At 39.0% G+C, this 17,845-nt stretch overlaps 2 protein-coding genes across 2 annotated transcripts in view; one reads left to right on the top strand and one right to left on the bottom strand.

Moving 5' to 3' along the window:
- Positions 1-2,106: 2,106 nt before the first annotated feature.
- Positions 2,107-3,207, bottom strand: ccr6b (chemokine (C-C motif) receptor 6b). Its single transcript, XM_046063082.1, has one exon. It carries the CDS (start codon positions 3,205-3,207, stop codon positions 2,107-2,109), a length of 1,101 nt encoding a protein of 366 aa, XP_045919038.1.
- Positions 3,208-8,287: 5,080 nt separating this feature from the next.
- Positions 8,288-17,845, top strand: part of crybg1a (crystallin beta-gamma domain containing 1a) — a 45,497-nt gene continuing 35,939 nt past the window's right edge. Inside the window, exon 1 of the mRNA XM_046063373.1 lies at positions 8,288-8,719. Coding sequence (XP_045919329.1) covers positions 8,385-8,719 — 335 coding nt within the window. The 5' untranslated portion in view covers positions 8,288-8,384. The remainder of the gene's footprint in view (positions 8,720-17,845) is intronic.

Here is a 17,845-nt window from a genome sequence, read left to right as displayed (position 1 = left end):
TCCTATCACACTCGTCCCTGTTCAGACATGTTATTTTGTGTCCAGATGTATCCAGACTGTGCCTGGATCCAGCTGAGTTTAACTTCAGTTCACATCTGGCATTTAAATGTGTCTAAAATGGGTCTCAAGTGAAATATCAATTTTACTGAATCATTTAAATTGCGTAATGTCAGTTCTGGAATTCCATACAGTTCACTTGCGTGACCAGCTGGCTCAATCCAACAGGAGGCCACACAGATTCAAAATGCACAAGGAACTAAGGAACAATCAATCCCAAGAGATAATCATGCTTGGAAAAGGTATATATACAGTATGTTAGTAGTTTTGAGTGTGTGATACAAGGGAAAGTGAATCTGTGAATAAACAGGTATGGAAAGATTGAACAGCAGAGAAGCCCACAGCACAGATTTTACAGGTTTGAGCAAGCTGTAAGACAAACACAGCAGAACAAGGAGGCAAGCAAACAGAGTGGGTTGGTTGTCAAGCTGGCAGAACAAAACAACAGAACAAAACAGTTGCAGTTATCAACTAGCAACTGTCTTAGGCTGCTTTCATATAATAAATCATACAGAACAGGGATAGAGAGGGGAAGGGATATTATATCATCTATCAAGTAAAAACCACAAACTGAACAAAGCTTACTGAGGACATCCAGTGGAGGAAAAAGGTAGAATGGTGCTGTTCATCCATCCATCTTCTTCCGCTTATCTGGGGTCGGGTCGCGGGGGTGCTGTTCAACTACTTCCTATTATGTAACAGGTGACATTCTATTTTTCTTATTCACCCCATGGGAATTTGATCACCAATTATTTACTTATTATGTCACGTGTGTGTATTGTGCAACAGCATGCTGAATGATAAAGGTGTAATCTGTCCCACTCTGGTGCAACAAATTATAGCAACATTTTGGTATGTGTATCAGACATCTTTGCATTCTTCAGCTAACTGAACATGGGAACCAACAGTGTTTCCAAGAGAGGACTGCAGATTTCTTAAGAGAACATTTTAATTGACCTCTTCATTAAAATCAGAAAAAATGCACTTTTTTAGATTTTAGAAGTTTTATTCAAAGTGACAGAAGAATACAAACAGATATACAAAATATAAAAATGTATGGTATTCTAGAATATTTTTAGACAAAAGTGAAAGTAAAGTGACAGTCTGGCAAGATTGGAAATACGTGGAACTCTTTAGCTTCTTATCTTTTTTTTTAAAGAGCAGACTCACTCAGAATACAGAAAAACAAGGTTATTATTGTGACATAAGTACAAGAAGAAAATAAAAGAAAACAGTTCTTAATCACAAAGTTGCTTAGGGGATTGTAATTCCATGTGGCTAAAGAAGTGTCAGTATGGCATGAGAATATTTACATGATGCCACTTTGACCTCGACAATAAGCAGATGTTCTTTCCTTGGTAATGACTTAAAAATGTAAAAGTCGATTTCAATTCCATTATATTGTATATGTCCCATGGTGGACATTTTGACTTGTCATAGGGTGAAAAGCTAAGGTGTGGTGGCTATTTTCCATTTAGGTGTTCCGTTTCCAGGAGCCAGGACCGTGGTAATGTGCATGCTGGTTTACTCATATGCTTTACTGGGTGTTATTAGTTCTACTGGGAAATGTAGAATCCGGAATTTAATGGAGTTTGAGCGATGTAACAGACTACAGACTAAAAGTCAGGATACCTCAGCCTCTGCTGCTTTGATTTTGACTGTCTTGTAAAACTTTGTCAGGGGCATTCCATGTATTTTATGTAAGAGCAATACTTAATTGCTAGAGTACCCATTTTTATGAAGTATTTTTTTTAAACCATCAATTTTACTTTGCCCTTAAAAAAGTTGTTGTTCAGTGATGCTTCATACAAATTACATTCAGATAGACAGTGTATTATAATAAAGGTAACTTGCTAATGTTTGCTCAGAATACAGTAGATGTTAAATCCACGTCATGTTTTATTTAAGCACATTTTGCACAAATGCTTTCACCTCTACTTATGTACAGCTACAACGACAGCAAAGTAATAGCTCGGGAAATATGAGAGATTATTTGATCATTGGCATTGCCAATTATCCCTTTTAGAAAGGTTTTGTACCACTGCAGTTTCATGCACTGAAAGATGATGATTTGGGGCCATGTGGAGACACGCGGTCTGAAATGCAAATTTCAGATGTCCCGCGTGAAGTGTGAGCACTGTAGATGTACTTTTTGCTAAAACACCAGAGGTCCAAAAGTATTTGCTGGAAGTGGCTCCTGAACTTCACACCAATGAAGGCATAGAGGAGGGGATTAAGACAGCAGTGGAGGTAGGCTATGCTCCTGGAAATGGCCAGAACTTGAAGTTTAATCTTTTCAGCCTCACAGCTCCTCTGCTTAAAAAGAGACAGAGTGTGGTTCAGCAGAGCCACGTTGTAGGGGAGGTGGCACATGATGAAAACCACAACAACTGCGAAAACCACACGGATGGCCTTGTGCCTCTGGCTGCTGTGTGCTCTCAGCAAAGTGCGCACGATGCTGGAGTAGCAGAACACCATCACCAACAGAGGCAGCAGGAAACCAATGGCCATTTGAAGGCTGGGAACCAGCACCTTCATTACCTTTGCAGTTTCGTTCTTCCTGAATGACAGCTCACACATCACAGTGACAGTCTCAGCCCCCAGAGTTTCCTCTTCAAAGCAATCAGAGTAGATGAGAGTGGGCAGAGTTAAAGCCACTGCAACTACCCAAACAACTGAGCAGATGAGGCGGCTGTAGATCAGAGTGCGTGATCGAGCACCGAAGGATCTTCTAGCTTGAACTATAGCTACATAACGGTCGGCACTGACGCACGCAAGCAGGGCCATGCCACTGTAGAGATTGATACTATAGGCGGACCTCAGCATTTTGCAAGCCACAGCACCCATTAACCAACCGTGCTGCTCGTTGTATATGATAAATGGCAGAGCTACCACAAAGATCAGGTCTGCCACAGCCACATTAAAGAGATAGACATCTGTCATCGTCTTGGTTCTTTTGTAGAATATGTAGGTGACGATTACAAGAGCGTTGCCAGTCAGGCCAAAGGCACAGATGATGGAATGGATGTAAGTTTGGGTGATGACATCCACGGGGTTAGCGTCGAGGATGCAAAGCTCTTCATCTGTGTCATTTTCTTCAACTGGGTAATCTTCTGTACTGTAATAATAGTTTGAAGTCACCGACTCCATGTTTTGCTCTGGAGAAGAAAAGATGATCAGTTACACCAGAAAGCAAACTGTTGAAGAAGCAGGGGAACACAACAAAAGGTCAAACATTTCCTGAATGATCTGTGATAGACATTTGGCCGCACATTTTAATTAGACTTAGAGCTGTGTTGGAATGTAACTAAGATTTACTGGATCAGCATGCTTTCATGCAGTTTTGAGCTACTTGTACTTGAGTATTTTCATTTTATATTACTATACTTTTTTTCAGATGGAGCTATTGCACTTTTTACTCCACTGCCTTTATTTGACTCCTATAGTTACTTTTACACGTTAGGATATTATATGTTGCTGGGTAGCATAATCTATGTTGTTATATCATCATTTATTTGTTGTTTATATTTTGTATTAATAATTTTAATTGGCAAAGTAACTTCTAACTAAAGCTGACAGACAACTGTAGTGGAATGAAATTAGAATTTTTGCCTCCAAAAAGTACAAAGTAGGATAAAACGGAATTACCAAGAAAAGTAAAAATGTAAATACACTTTAACATTACAGCATTTTGAATACTTTTACTTGTAATTGAGCATTTTTAGACTATGATATTTCTACTTTTACATAAGTGAAAGCTCTGAATACTTCCTCCACTATAAATAGTTTATGAATTGTAACTAATGGCTTTATAAATAGTTGATAACTAATGTATTAATTCTTTAACATATCAAATCAAATTTTGACGAAACAATCACTCAGTGCTTACACTTTATTCTCCAATTCAAGTTGGGTAACATTCTGCAGTTACCAAACTGAAAATACAATTTAGCACATCATTTTGATGGTTTAGTGCAAAGTCTGCACCCTGTACGGACTGAGTAAAACTACACAGCTTTTTGTCTGCTTACAGGATAAAAGTCAGTGTTCTAGTTCAGCTCTTCCTCTGGTTGTCAATGACCCAATTTCCATACCATTAGACATTAAGTGAATGCATGCAAAATAGGCTGCAGGTGGGTGCAGTCTGTGCTTTCTCTGATCTTAGAATCTGAGGAGATCCTTATCACCTATAATCACTGAGAGTCAATGTGTATAAGGTCACCAACATGAGGGTGAGAAAACACCAACTAACTTTGTAAGTAAGTAAAAATAAGAACGTAAGAAAATCATCCAAATGTTTCCCTGTGTGACACTAAGAGATAAGACACCTCTGATTTTTCTGTTTTCTGATATTAGATTATAGTAAAACTCAGCACTGCAATAAACACATGATTTCTCATTTGTTGAAATTTTAGCATGTGAGAAACATGTTGCAGGCCTCGACTTACTTCTTCAAAAACCTGATCTAAGGAACGAACATGACAATATAATGGTATCTCTTGTTTCAGGACTTTCACTTCTCACAAATCACTATAGTAAGATTATATATAGTATGGTGTAGCGCTCGACGATGAGGAAGGTATTAGGTTTTGCACGTATCTGTTTGGAAGCATAGTAAAACAGAAAAAGGATGAGCTTTTTGTGTAGAAACATCTTTTGAGAACTTCAAGTGCTCTTTAAATATTATTTCCATAGTTGACATTTCTCTAAACGTGTTCTGTCTGTGTAATTTATACATCTTTTCTGTGAAACTCGAGTCATTTGAATCTTTTCACATGATCAATCATTTTAAATGTTGTAAAACAGTTTCAGGCTTTAAATGTATTGCTTGCACTATGAAAGAAAAAAATATTTAATTGTGGTTAGATGCATCTAAATATATGATGTATATAGACACATGAAAATATATTATACAGTTACCAAACTGAAAAAAAACCAGCACAAAATTTTGAAAGTATAAACCTTCTAAATTTTGTGCTGTGCAGGACATACATACCTTGCAGGATGATGATTCTCACTCAGGTAATTTCTTTGTTCTCTCTCTGATGTTGTTAAGTCAAATGAAAGTGAAAAATATTCCTTCCAGGTACGAGAGAAAGTGTCAAAGCTGGTTATGAAGAAAGAGTTCAACGTGGGGCTTTATGTCACAAATACTGTGCGATTAAAGAAATTTAAAAAAAAGACGACAAAGCCAAAACCACATGTGCTGTGGGGGTGTATACTGTGTCACTGATCTTCCTGCTTTTGATCTCAAATGCATCTGTATCTGTTGTCTATGTTCACAGGTCCTCTTTATCTGATGTTTCTACAAACAAAATAACACTTTGTCATTCTGCATACAGGGACATTCCCCTGTGTGTTCAATGCAAAGATGATTTGATTTACTGTAAGTACACAGTAAAATCAAAATACATAACACTGTTAATTTTAATACTTCTAAAGTGTCTATATGGGTCCACACCACGGACTGTTATTGAACTCTTTTTGGAGTTAAACACCGTCCAGTGTTAGTTTTTTTTAACACTTTTATGTAGAGTTAGACGTTAACTCTCTCAGAGTTTACTACACAAGTATTATTCCCACAACATTTTAAAGGTGTAATAGCTCTTCCATAAAGTTTGCAAAACAAAGATGATCAGGTTTAGTGTTATTTTAACATTTACACAAAAAAATATAACAGAATGAACAGATTAGGTGTGCATCCTAACTGCTGGCTTATTAAATAGTTAGGGTGGCTAGTAACAGTGTGGGGACATTGGGGACAATTTGAAGTTATGGTGGCTAACCATTGCAAAATGACATAGGCGCCAGTTGAGAAATATCAATATAAGATAAAACATTAAGAGATACTTCATTTCCTTATCAGACAGTGTTAAAGTTCAGAGCCAGGTCCAAAGCATGGTCGCTGGTTTTGCAGCAGTCAGTGGAGTGCTTTCTTGAAGGGTCTCCAGGCCTCGGTGTGTGCGGGCCTACGCAGTGGGTGCGGCTTGCTTTCCTGGGTAAAAGTGTGTGTGTGAGTGTGTGTGTATGATTGGTATCTTTCTGATCAGCACTTGACACCTTGCAGATTAGCCTGACGTTATTGTGTGAATGTTTTCATTGCAATCTAAGGCTTTAATTTCTGGTTTAACATTAAAATATCATACAAAAAATATTTGTATTTATTTTAGTATTATAAACTTAGTGGTCGGCAATAGGCGGCCCGCGGGCCAGAACCGGCCCGCCAGCAATAATATCTGGCCCGCGGCCAGATTGCTTTAATAGCAGAAAAATAAAAAATAAATAAATTGATAGGGGCTGGTGCTGAAATAGATCTCAGTCATGACAGATACATATAATGGGTTGAAAAAAAATTGGCCGATGCCAGACTAATTTGACGACCCCTGTTATAAACCATGATGTAGCCTAATAAATCCTTAACTTCTTTTTTACTAAAACAACCATCAAACCAGTCTCTTTTTCTATTTGTGGAACATTTATTTGTTTGCATGTCAGGCTTGTGGTTTGGACTTGACTGGATGTGTCTACAAACTGAAGTTGCTTTTACTCAACATGACCAGCAGATAGAGCTGTTATTTCAGTGGATACCAAATAATTAGTGGACTTCGACACAGACAGACATAATGTACAAAACATAACGACACATGATGTAAAAGTGCATCGTAACAATTATATGTTTATATGGACAGAAGGCTAGATCCGATGTGTTATTTTCAAGTTATTATTTGCAATGATATTGTGGAGATGGTGAAACCATCTCAACAGAGCTTTATTTATGGAACCAACGTTTGGGCCTCCCTTACTTTCAGTGATGTAAATGTATAATCTACATCACAGTGACTAACAGCTGATTTAAGGCCTTTTTAGGAGAGAAAAAACATGTATGCTTTTTTAAAAGGTCGTTTAATACAAATGTATACATTTCTAAATTGCAGATCCTGTTAACAGATTATGTAGGTAAGCAACATTAAGTTTAAAACTGAGAACAAAACCCTAATTATCATAATTTCAACAGCCCACATCTTTGAATACCTCATAGGTGAACTTTTATCAATTAAATTCTCTTAAATTCAGATACAAACACATCCATCCATGCCTACCATATAAAAGCATTATAATTACACAGCGTGTGAAGAGGTAATTAAGGGGCAAATGGAGGTTTGCATCAAGGTGAGACTAAATTGAGAAGGTTCTGCTGAGAGATTCAAGAACCAGAGACAACCTGTGAGCTGCATTAAGCAAAAAGCTGAGTCTGCTTTTCAAAATAAAAGTTTTTTAGTGTAACTCATAAATGGAAGTACCCTAAGTCTTGTGTGTGAGAGAATAACGTACCTCATATCAATATAAACTACTAATGAATGAATTGAAATGAAATGCATAGCTAATCTTAAATTTTATAATTAAAGGATTCCCAAAACAGATCTGTCAGAATACACAGTCCGTAAATTGCCCCTTGCTTAACTATTAGGCCTATATACACTGAGCTTGTCAAATTAGTTTTTAACCCATTCTCATCACCCACAGGACAGGTGGAGCACCTGCTGAAAGCACCCAAAAACGCCCCCCCCCCCCCAAAAAAACCCCAATACGATATTAGTGGCTAAATTTGTTTCATGAGTAAAGATTTAAATACAAAAGCCTGTTTGAATATGACACAGTATAGGCTACTTGTGAGTACTTGAAAGGGTAGGGTACACTACAATGTACAGCTACAGAGCAGATACTACTGACCAATATGCATTTGTGGCCCCGAATGGTTCAGTCCTGCCATGCATTTCTTTCTGCTTTGACCTTTAAAGGTGCAAAGATATGGCAAGATTGTTTTGTTTAAAACACTACACATTTTGTTGCAGTATATCGTTTTTATTGAAAGAGCGTTAGGCAACAACCATAGCCTATTGTGTTTCCTGAGTAAATCAAATTATATAATTCTACATAGCCCCGTTTCAAAACATTTGAGCGACCTTCTTCTTTTAACGTGGTTGGGGCTCTCTCAACTAAGTCTGGTAATAACTTTATGGACATGTTGTTTCAGCATAATGTTGCATATTAGAGAAATAAATAAACAGTAGTAATAGGCATTTTATTTTGAAGGTTTCGGAAGTGTAGCCTACTTTTTCTTCCGCGGATCTTAAATTGCTCCCTCGTTGTTTTACCTGGTGGCGCGCGCGACCGGTGTGGGCAAGTCCAAAGCCTCGCGGGAACCAGCTCTGCAGGTTCGCCCGGTGAATCACTCCTCCAGCAGCTGCTCTATAAGTAGGACAACTTTCCCCGTGCCTTCATCTTCCTCGCACTTTCTTAGCAAGGACTTTTTTTTGTCAGACACCATGAGTAAGTCCAGCACGCTGAAAGTAAAGGGCTTGTTCAAATTAAAATCACCTGATAAAGACAGCAAGGAGCGGAAACGGCCGGACTCCCTCAAAGATGGAGCGGGGACCACCCCCACGGACAAGTTGGGGTCTTTACCGGCAAGTCCCGGTCCCCTCAGCCCGGGAGACAGCGACACATTGGCCGGGGATGTTTCGCCCTTTTCCCCGAAAGAAAAGAAGAAAAGGCGGCTGTTGCCGTTCAAGCTGAAACGAAAGAAATCCAAGCACAAAGAAGAAGGAGGAGAGGTGTTCCTCCACGACACTGATGAGCTGGACAGCTTCAACAGCCACATGTAAGATGAAAACAAGTTTATTCATTTTATTTATTCGTTTGGCTCGCAGACACACATTACAATAGTTAGCCCATTTAACTCAGTAGCAATGTCATAGTTTTAAATAAACTAACCACCACAGATAAAGGCCATTCACAGTCCATCCATCCATCAGATAACCTCTTATCAGTGCAGGGTGGTGGGGCCACAACTCCCCATTTAGAAAAAAATAGTGGCCGTAATCACCCTTATCAGAAAATATCTTTGTTATATTATCTATAATTGTATTCAATCAGTGTTTACTCTGGACCAAGTCAAAACACAATCTGGATCTATTAATTGAATTAATAGTGAAGCCCTGGTAGTCCTCAGACCTCACTTTGGAGACCAATGCATGATAATTCACAAGCCAACAGCAGAGTGGAAACATCTCACAGAGCCAGTGTTCACCCCCTCAGGCACTTTTTCAAAATGGACCAGTGTGGCAGTGAGCTGTGGCAGAGCTAGTTTAGTCACGCATTGCTTTTGTTGGTGTCGAGTTTGAAAAATGCAGAGGAGAGGTAAACAGCGAGGAGGGAGAGCAGCTGAGCTGTCACGCGGAACACGAGCTGCTGTTCTCCTCACGCGCTTCATTTTCATTTTACATTGTTGTGGAACGTGAATGTGAGAAGCGGAGGGACCCCATTCTGTTTGGGTGCCCTGGGGAAAGGCGCTTGACCCCCAATCCTTCAAGCCTTGCTTGCTGGACGACAGGGCAAGACTCTGGCAGCTCCAACGTGTAGAACTGTGTGACTTTGAAGAAGTAAAGATCCATGCTGAGTCACTCTTTCCTGGATAAATTAAAGATTTCAAAAGAAAGTGGTCAAACCTCAAGTGGTCACAATAATGACAGAGAAAGTTCCAGTACTTTATTTATCCCAGATATTTCCAGTTCTCTTTATACAAATATGTATTGCAGCTCATAATGCCCTGCATCCAGACCAGTTTCAGGTGTGCTTGTGAAGGGTTGACGTGTATTGCCTCTGACTCAACTGTTATTGTCACATGTTGTTGCGCTAAATGTACATCGACAGATGCTCTTGTGATATGAGGAAGACGAGCATTGCATAACATTTAATTTTGAAATTAAAAACCTGCTGTGCAGGTATGACACATTTCCTGGTTCAGTGCAATTAGATGTGGCTCGATGAAGTTGATTTTGGGTCTGAGTAGTTCTGGAGCTGAGTAATTATGAGAGAGCGGGCACGACATGTGACACTGTCCACAAGCCTCTTGTTTATTGACAAGGGAACAAACATAAACGTTTGACTCTTATGATGTAGGAGTACACAGGAGGTAATTATATTATAATGACTATGTCCTCCCCACTCATCCGGATTGGGTGTAATATTATAAAACTGTTGCTTTGTGTAGTGAGAGCCTGCATGAAATGAATGGTCTCTTCACAGATAAAGTCATCAGTCACAGGCATTTGTTTCCATCCTGCTGTGATTAACTGGTCTTTGCTTCCCAAACATCTGCAGGCAAGCAAATTTCCATTACATGGGGAATTTTCAAAAAAGTACATGACGTCTTTGTTTTGTTTATTTTTACCACTTTTTGTGGTAGCTAAGGCTGCCGGGGGTAGAAGAATTGTAAAACAAGCTCAAAGACACATGTTAAGATGTGATAACGTTATCAAGCTAAGGTGTTGGCAAGCAATTGTCTACTTACACATTATCATGTAGGTGTGACGATACACTTGGAGCTCACGAGACGAGAAAATACGCCATATTGGGTTCATGAGAACGAGACGATATTTTAACACTTTTTTTAAGAAATCTACAATGACGAAATATATGACTGGAAAAATCGTATTTAATTCGACTGAAAGCCACAAAATGCTAAACAGTGCAAGTTGAAATGTTGAGAAGCATTTTGAAATGTTGCTTACATATTGTTTGTTTCTTGTCTGTCACTCTGTCGCCATTTAAGTTTTTCCACCAGGTCTTCTACGCTTATTTCACCCTCAAACTCCGTCATGCCAATATTGTGAGACAAAAAAAAAAAAATATTGTGAGACAGCTTTTCACCTCGACGAGTCACAGCCTTATTATCATCCCATTGCAGTTGTTCTTCTGGGCACCTGATGCGCATTTTGTCATTTCAGCAGATGTTATGAAATGTTTACCCAGAGTGCAGCAAACATTGAATTTTCACACTGTCACGTGTCACAATTTTCACATTTTCAGTAGAGCCGAAGCAACAACGGTAGTTGATTAATAGATAAGCTAATAAGCGGCTTTAATTTAATTGGCATCTGCCATTTTTCAAGGAAAAATGCCAAACTTTCTCTGCTCCCAGCTTCTCTAAGGTGAGAATTTCCTGCTTTTCTTTCTCTTACAGTAAACTGAATATTTTTGAGTTTTATGCCGCATTCGGACCAACCGCAAATTTTCTCCTCGCGACGCTTTCCTCACGTGAGTACATTCGCATGAGAATGTGATTTTAACGCGATAACGTGAATAAACACAACTCGCCTTAACTACAACTGTATGAACCCACAGTAAACATTTTTCTGTGATTAAATAGTAATAAACGGATTAAACTGATGCCGAAATAACTACAACATGATGCAGATTTGTTAAACATATGAATTCATGCTTTGTCAGGTCTGTCAGCAAGACAGCAGGACAACAACTTCTAAAATGTTTGTTTTCTGAATGGAGTTTGGATCGATCAGGGCTATGCTATACTAACTTGGTCACAGTAAAGTACAATGACAGCTGGAATAAAGTTACAGACAGATGTTTTCTGAACTCACCAGGTAGTTCAACCTCCTCGCTTTCTTTTCTCCCAGCAATGTCCAGTTTTGTCCAGTTTTTATATAAATATGAAGTCGTAGTCCGACAGAGCTAACGACGCTAACAACAGCACTGGAACCGGATGTGCAAGGAATCTAGCTGCTGAGAAGCTCTAGTGAAGATAAATCAACTTTGTAATCCCAAAAACTAAAGTAAAAAGCTAATTTAATAAAAGCATTTAACTCCGAGCTCCTCCTGTGAGTAAACGGCGTAGTTGTCAGAGTAGACTACGGGGATTTATTTGTCCAATGGTTGTAGCGCTGCTCCCTGCTCCTCTCCCCCAAGTTTAGCAGCTCTCAGCCGGCCAGCAGATGCTCAATCCCCTGCTCTGCCCGGCCCTCTCCGCTCATCGCTCTGAAGCCGTCGGTGACGTACGGACAATCTCAACACTTATAGCCATGCGACTTTCTCGCTTGAGTTGAAAATATTCCACTCGCCGGACCGGCCCCCTTCGCATCGCTTCGCGCCACCCCGACAGGAAATCGCGGCTGTACGCGTCTTTGCATTGACTTTGTATGTAAACTCACCGCCCCGAACGCTTGCTTCGCTTTTGGTCTGAAAGCACCTTTAGACTTTGAAGATGATACCTTGGCATTTGTCATTGTTTCCTGATGTTTTGTAGACCAAGCTATTTATCAATCAATTGAGAAAATGATTATTCGATCGTGCAAAAAATGTATTAGTTGCAGCCCTAAATTTCACAGACTCGATCTTACATACAGCTCATACAGTGAAGAAGAGGTCTGATCAAGCCCATGCTTGTGGTGATGTTACTGGAAAACTTTATCCTTAAAACCACAAAGAAAATCACAAGCATGCTTAGGGTTTTAAAAGAGTTGTTTTTTTGTTTTTTTAAACCTGCCCAGCCTGGTATGAATATGAGGAGCTGGATACTATATTGTGCAACAAGAGAATATTATATATTATTATATTCCTTTGTCTGTTTTATTATTTATTTAAATGTATTTGTCACTGGGCCAGACAGGGGACAGACATGGGGATAGGGGATAGAAACACCACATAAACGGACAGCACAGAGAAAGGACAACACCTGCAAGAGAACGGGGATGGGGGGTGGGGACAACAGGGAATAGCAGAAGTAAACACCAGGGGGTGCAGAGGAAGAGATGTTATTCAAAGCTACTGCTACCGCATGAGGTGAAAGTGACAGGTGCATGGCCGTGTTCTGATAACAAGAAGTTAGTTATTATAGTTTTGCTCGCTCAGCAACGTGGTCAGCCGTTGGAGCTGCAGCAGAAGCTGTGACACAGCTCAATGATGCAGTTACATTAGGATACTTTAGAACCCGTAGCCCGATTGCTGCAATTTGTGTCAAGATCAAGTCATAACTCATTCAAATGTGATCACACAGACATACACATATTTTTAGATTCATTGTGACTCACACTTCTCATAATCTTTGATGTCTATAGAAAAAAGGCGCTCCCCAATAAGTCCAGAACTTGCCTGAAAACCATCAAGTTTTCTTCAGAATCAAGTAAACCAGTAAGTGACTGGAACTGCTAATAGCTAATTAAGCATACTTTTAATGGTGCCAATTTGTCAAAGTCTAAACAAATTTAGGCAAAAAGAAAATGTTGTAGCTAACTCACTGACCCCATGGCAACATTATACTTCCTGATTACATCCCACAAAGCCACCGAATTATGGGAACTGTTCTTGCCAAACTAAGACTATAGCCTAATTATCCTCTAAATTGAAATAAGACAAAGAATAATAGGAGGGGGGTGGGGTTAGGCAGTAATGGATTTGCTGAAAACACACATTTCTGTCTGATTATTTTCATTGTGAACAGTTTTGCATTATGTTTTGTGGATCAATATTGATATCACAATATAAATTTACATTCCATGATAGAGAAGATTTTACTTATAACACCCACCCTAGTTTAGCCAATCCAGATATACAGGTACCCTATTTTTCTGTGCCATGCAAATCCTTAATTACCTAAATCGTATTAAAAACACTTAAAACAGAGACTGTTGTGAACAAAGCCAATGTAGTTTGTTCTGAAACAACAATGTGAAGGTATTTTCGTGGTTCATATTTTGTGGTCAACAACAAGGCAATTCAAAGTGCTCTACATAAAACAGCAACATAAGAAGACTTTTAAATACAATCAAATTTGATTTGATTAAAGGCAGCATCTAAAAGAAAAGTCTTTAGTCTTAAAATAACTTTCAGCAGACATTCTGAAAGTTATTGAGTTATTGGGAGTTCCAGTTCCAGATATATGGAGCGTAAAAACTGAACGCTGCTTCTCCATTTTTAGTTTTGACTGTGGGGACGGAAAGCGGACCTGTCTCAGACCACCTGAGAGGTCTGGATGGAAATGGATTTTTTCAATTCTGTGACAGGCAGCTTTTGAATTTCCAGGCGTGAGACTCGCTGGAATCGGACCAGTATTGCACTTGAAATGTTTCATGTGCTTAGGGAACAGGGAAAGTACAGCCTGTTCAAACTAACTGATAATAATGAGAGATTAAAAAAAGAGTTTGTGTTTGTGGACTGCTTGTTTGAGTTCTAGGGTGTGAGGATACATGCTTGGGCCTTTCAACATGTCACCACAACCGTATTGAAAATGTCTGTAGGGTCTGTAAAAAACAAAAGCTATTCACCGGATAGCTTTTACTAAAGTATTTGAAGGCGAAAGTTCATGCAGTTTTCAAAAATAATCTGATCTAGCAGACGAGATAAACCTGTCACACCCTCCAGCAGAGAGGCTGTGGATTCCAGCTCTCGCAATTTCTTGGCAATCCCTTTGGTGAGGTTGTGGATTTTGAAGGCTAAACTAAAGAAGACTTGGGCGGTATTACAGTACACCAGGGTATTTAGAAATCTTTAAACTGTCAAAAATACAGACTCCTCTTTCTATTAAACTGCTCATCAAAAGTGGCAACATGCGTCAGGATAACGTTACCGGACTAGTAAACAAGAAAAATGTCTCTGCCCCTGTTTTGGGTTTAGTCCCAATGAAAAAGCTGAGCCAGCCAACACAAACAAAGCTGCGTGCACACCATCTCCGTTCAACTCACCGATGTTTTTATGTCTTTCTACACATTATTCTATGGGCATTAAGTATTTCAACCCAGCAAGACTTCATATTAGATAGACAGCATTGTTGGCTAGACAATGTCATGCATGCTACAATGACTTCTATCTCCAGCAGCTCAGCTGTGTGTTTTTGTCATACATGCTAAACCCGGATGAAATGTCAGGAAGTTATGAAAAAATAGTTACTGCCTAAGCCTACACGTCAACACCATAGTAATGCAGGAAACAAATAAAACTGCCTCAATGCAATCAGTCATACCTTGCTTTTTGATGGATTGAAACATGAATTATGAGTATGGTGATCATGAGTCAGGTTCATGTGCCACAGTAGATGTGTTTAATAGCCCAGGTTTAGAAAGATGGCTACACTTACTTGGAAATTTTTTTGTTTGTTAAGATTGTTCAGATACATATTATGCTTTCTGACATGTCTCCATCTCTGAAGGGCCTTACATCTCATATGAGGTTGATTCTATAGTGAAGCTACGTTAACACTATTGTTCATGAAACAAACCTTCACCGCAACTACATTACACAACTGTAATTTTCTTACTGTGCTGGAGATGTTATTGTAGATCATTTCTAACATCTGCAAGCTATCTTTACATACCAGTATTCAGATGCTCATACCTTAAAGATTTCTTGCTGTCATAGTTCAAGCAGGCTAGCTGATGTTTTACTGCTACCAAAAACACTGTTTTTCTCAAGACTCAATTCTACTGAGGAATATGTGTTTTTTAATTTGTTTGTTTTTACAAAACCCTTACTTTACCGTGCTAGGCACTAGTAATGTTGGTCTGTTGGCTAAACATTCAATTTCCCCAGTGGATGAATCCTACTGACTGGTGATCCTCTAGCTCCACCATGAGTTTCACTTTTGTGGTTTTGAAGAAAGTATCTTGAAAACTATTTAATTTTGTACACCCATTCATTATCCCCTAAGGATTAATTCTAATCAAGTCAGGTCCGTTTTATTTATACAGCACAATTCTAACATTTTCAACATTTATATGATACTTTGTATAGAGGTATGGTTCTAAACGTTCTTAGCTCTGAAAGGTATTGTTTTGTCAAGGTGATTAACTGGTCAGCTCCAGCGTGCTAACCTCGACAACCCAGCTGTATTTTAACGTTAACAGAGCTATCCTTATTAGCTAGACTCCTTACATGCTTGCTAGTAACTTTTTGTAAGGTTGGTCTCTGACATTGACAGGGCTGTGTTTGACTGATTTGTGCAGTGAAGTGCTAAGCGAATATATGCGCTGCGCCCAGCTCTGCAGTCGAATCTGATTTTAAATAGGCCTAGTAAAAAAAAAGAAATCAATATGCGACGGTCAGCTTTGAAATTGTGGGGTGCTACCACAAATAAATCAATGTATGGGAAACACTGAATGTAAACGTCACACGTGGAGCCTCCACTGGATAAGCTAACATTACTCTAAGCATAGAATTTTACAAAGTCAACAAACAGCCTTCCCTAGACAGTCTACATCTGAAGTGTCACATCCCAAGTACTCCCTCACAATACCTCAAGCTGAGGTCTTAGGCCTCATCAGGATTTATAAGACCCAGTCAGACAGCTGAGCGTCAGCGGCTGCATCATCGTTTTTAAAGTCCTCCGTTTTGGGCTGTCTTCGGTAAAACGCCCTCCGGAGTTTTGAAACACAAAACGGCAGCGTTTCCAGACTTCTCCGTTTTAGGTCTTCGTTTTCGCTGTTGTAATCAGGACAGGAGGTGCAAACGTAGCAAAAGGTCTTCGTTTTAATTCGAAAACACAGTAGTGTGGATGGGGCCTCAGCTTGACCTCAAGAAGTGGATCGACCATGATCCACATTAAAAAAAATTTTTGTCAGTGTCATAAAAACTCGCATTTAGTCACAGCGGGCTGCCAACTCATTTTTTAGTGCCATAGCCTCCCTGGCCTCAAGTTACCTTACATAAAACGATGACTTTGGGACAAAAAACAAAAGTGTTTAGGATGCAAAGCCAGTCCTAATCATTGGTTCTGTGTTTGTTCCAAGTAATGGGATTTTTTGATTGCTTTTTTCTCATTATGGCGAGTTATGCCATTTAAAGATAGGGACATACAGTACAGTGGGAGTATTGAGACATGAAAATGAAACGTTCGTCCTGAGAATTTCTGTAATGAGAACATAATCTGAACTATTTATCAGCTGTGTGATGATGAGGTTATTATGATGTGATTTTTGTAAAAACTACATCCACTGAATACTAATAAGCAAAACTTTGTCTCACAGGAACATTAAAGATAGAAATAAAAAAGGATTCCGTGTTGTTGGATTTGGAGACTCAGTCTACTTTTTGTATGCATAACTTGGCTGGCTGACCTTAGCTGTGGCTCAGTGATATACACACCTGTTCATATCTGCCCATACAGTACACATGCAAACAAAGACGAGACAGGTCTCCATAGGAGGAGACTGAATAGCTGCTTTTCTACAACAAACAGTGACAATGCCAGACATAAAATGATGATATGTTTAAATTTCATTGTGCTTTTATGTCTTTTTATCTGATACTTTGTTGTAAATAATTTAATAATACTGTTACTTTTATGAATAATGCTGCTGTACATGTAATGCCTTGTTTTCACCTTGCACTGTGTGCTGTTTCACATCTTGGCCAGGACATCCTTGTAAAAGAGATTAAAAATCTCAATGGATTTCTTTCCTGGTAAAATAAAGGTTAAATAAAATGAAATAAAAATAAAATGATGTTTGACATATTCAAATCAAGATGGACTAAGATGAGCTCACAGGTAGTATAGCCTACAGTAAATATTATATAAGTTGCACATGCTATCTTTAAGTGTTCAGAGTTTGGTCTTGGTCTGGAGACCGGTCTTAAGACCACTTTTGATGGTCTTGGTCTCGTCTCGGACTCGACTGCATTTGTACTCGGCCTTGTCTCGGTCTCGAACATTGAGGACTCAGGCTTTTATTTCAAGACCATAACTTTGGGAATATCAATAAATTGCTGTTGCATTGTCTGATTTATTTGTGAACATCCTAACTTTGATCGGATGTATAACGTATTGCTTCAAATGCAACCAATAACGCTAATTAAAATGTGTTGTTACCATAAACGACTGTCCCCCCTCCCCACGATGGTAAACATGACAAAGGAGTGTTGAATAAAGATGCTTACGTTGATTTCAGCTCTTAGTGTTTGTATGTGGGTGTTTAAATGGGAATGTGGATTTTTCAGA

This window comes from Micropterus dolomieu, linkage group LG11, assembly GCF_021292245.1.
Source record: "Micropterus dolomieu isolate WLL.071019.BEF.003 ecotype Adirondacks linkage group LG11, ASM2129224v1, whole genome shotgun sequence".
In the NCBI taxonomy this organism is placed as follows: domain Eukaryota; kingdom Metazoa; phylum Chordata; class Actinopteri; order Centrarchiformes; family Centrarchidae; genus Micropterus; species Micropterus dolomieu.
The sequence above is the reverse complement of the archived record's forward strand: the minus strand, read 5'-3'. Positions and strand labels throughout refer to the sequence as shown.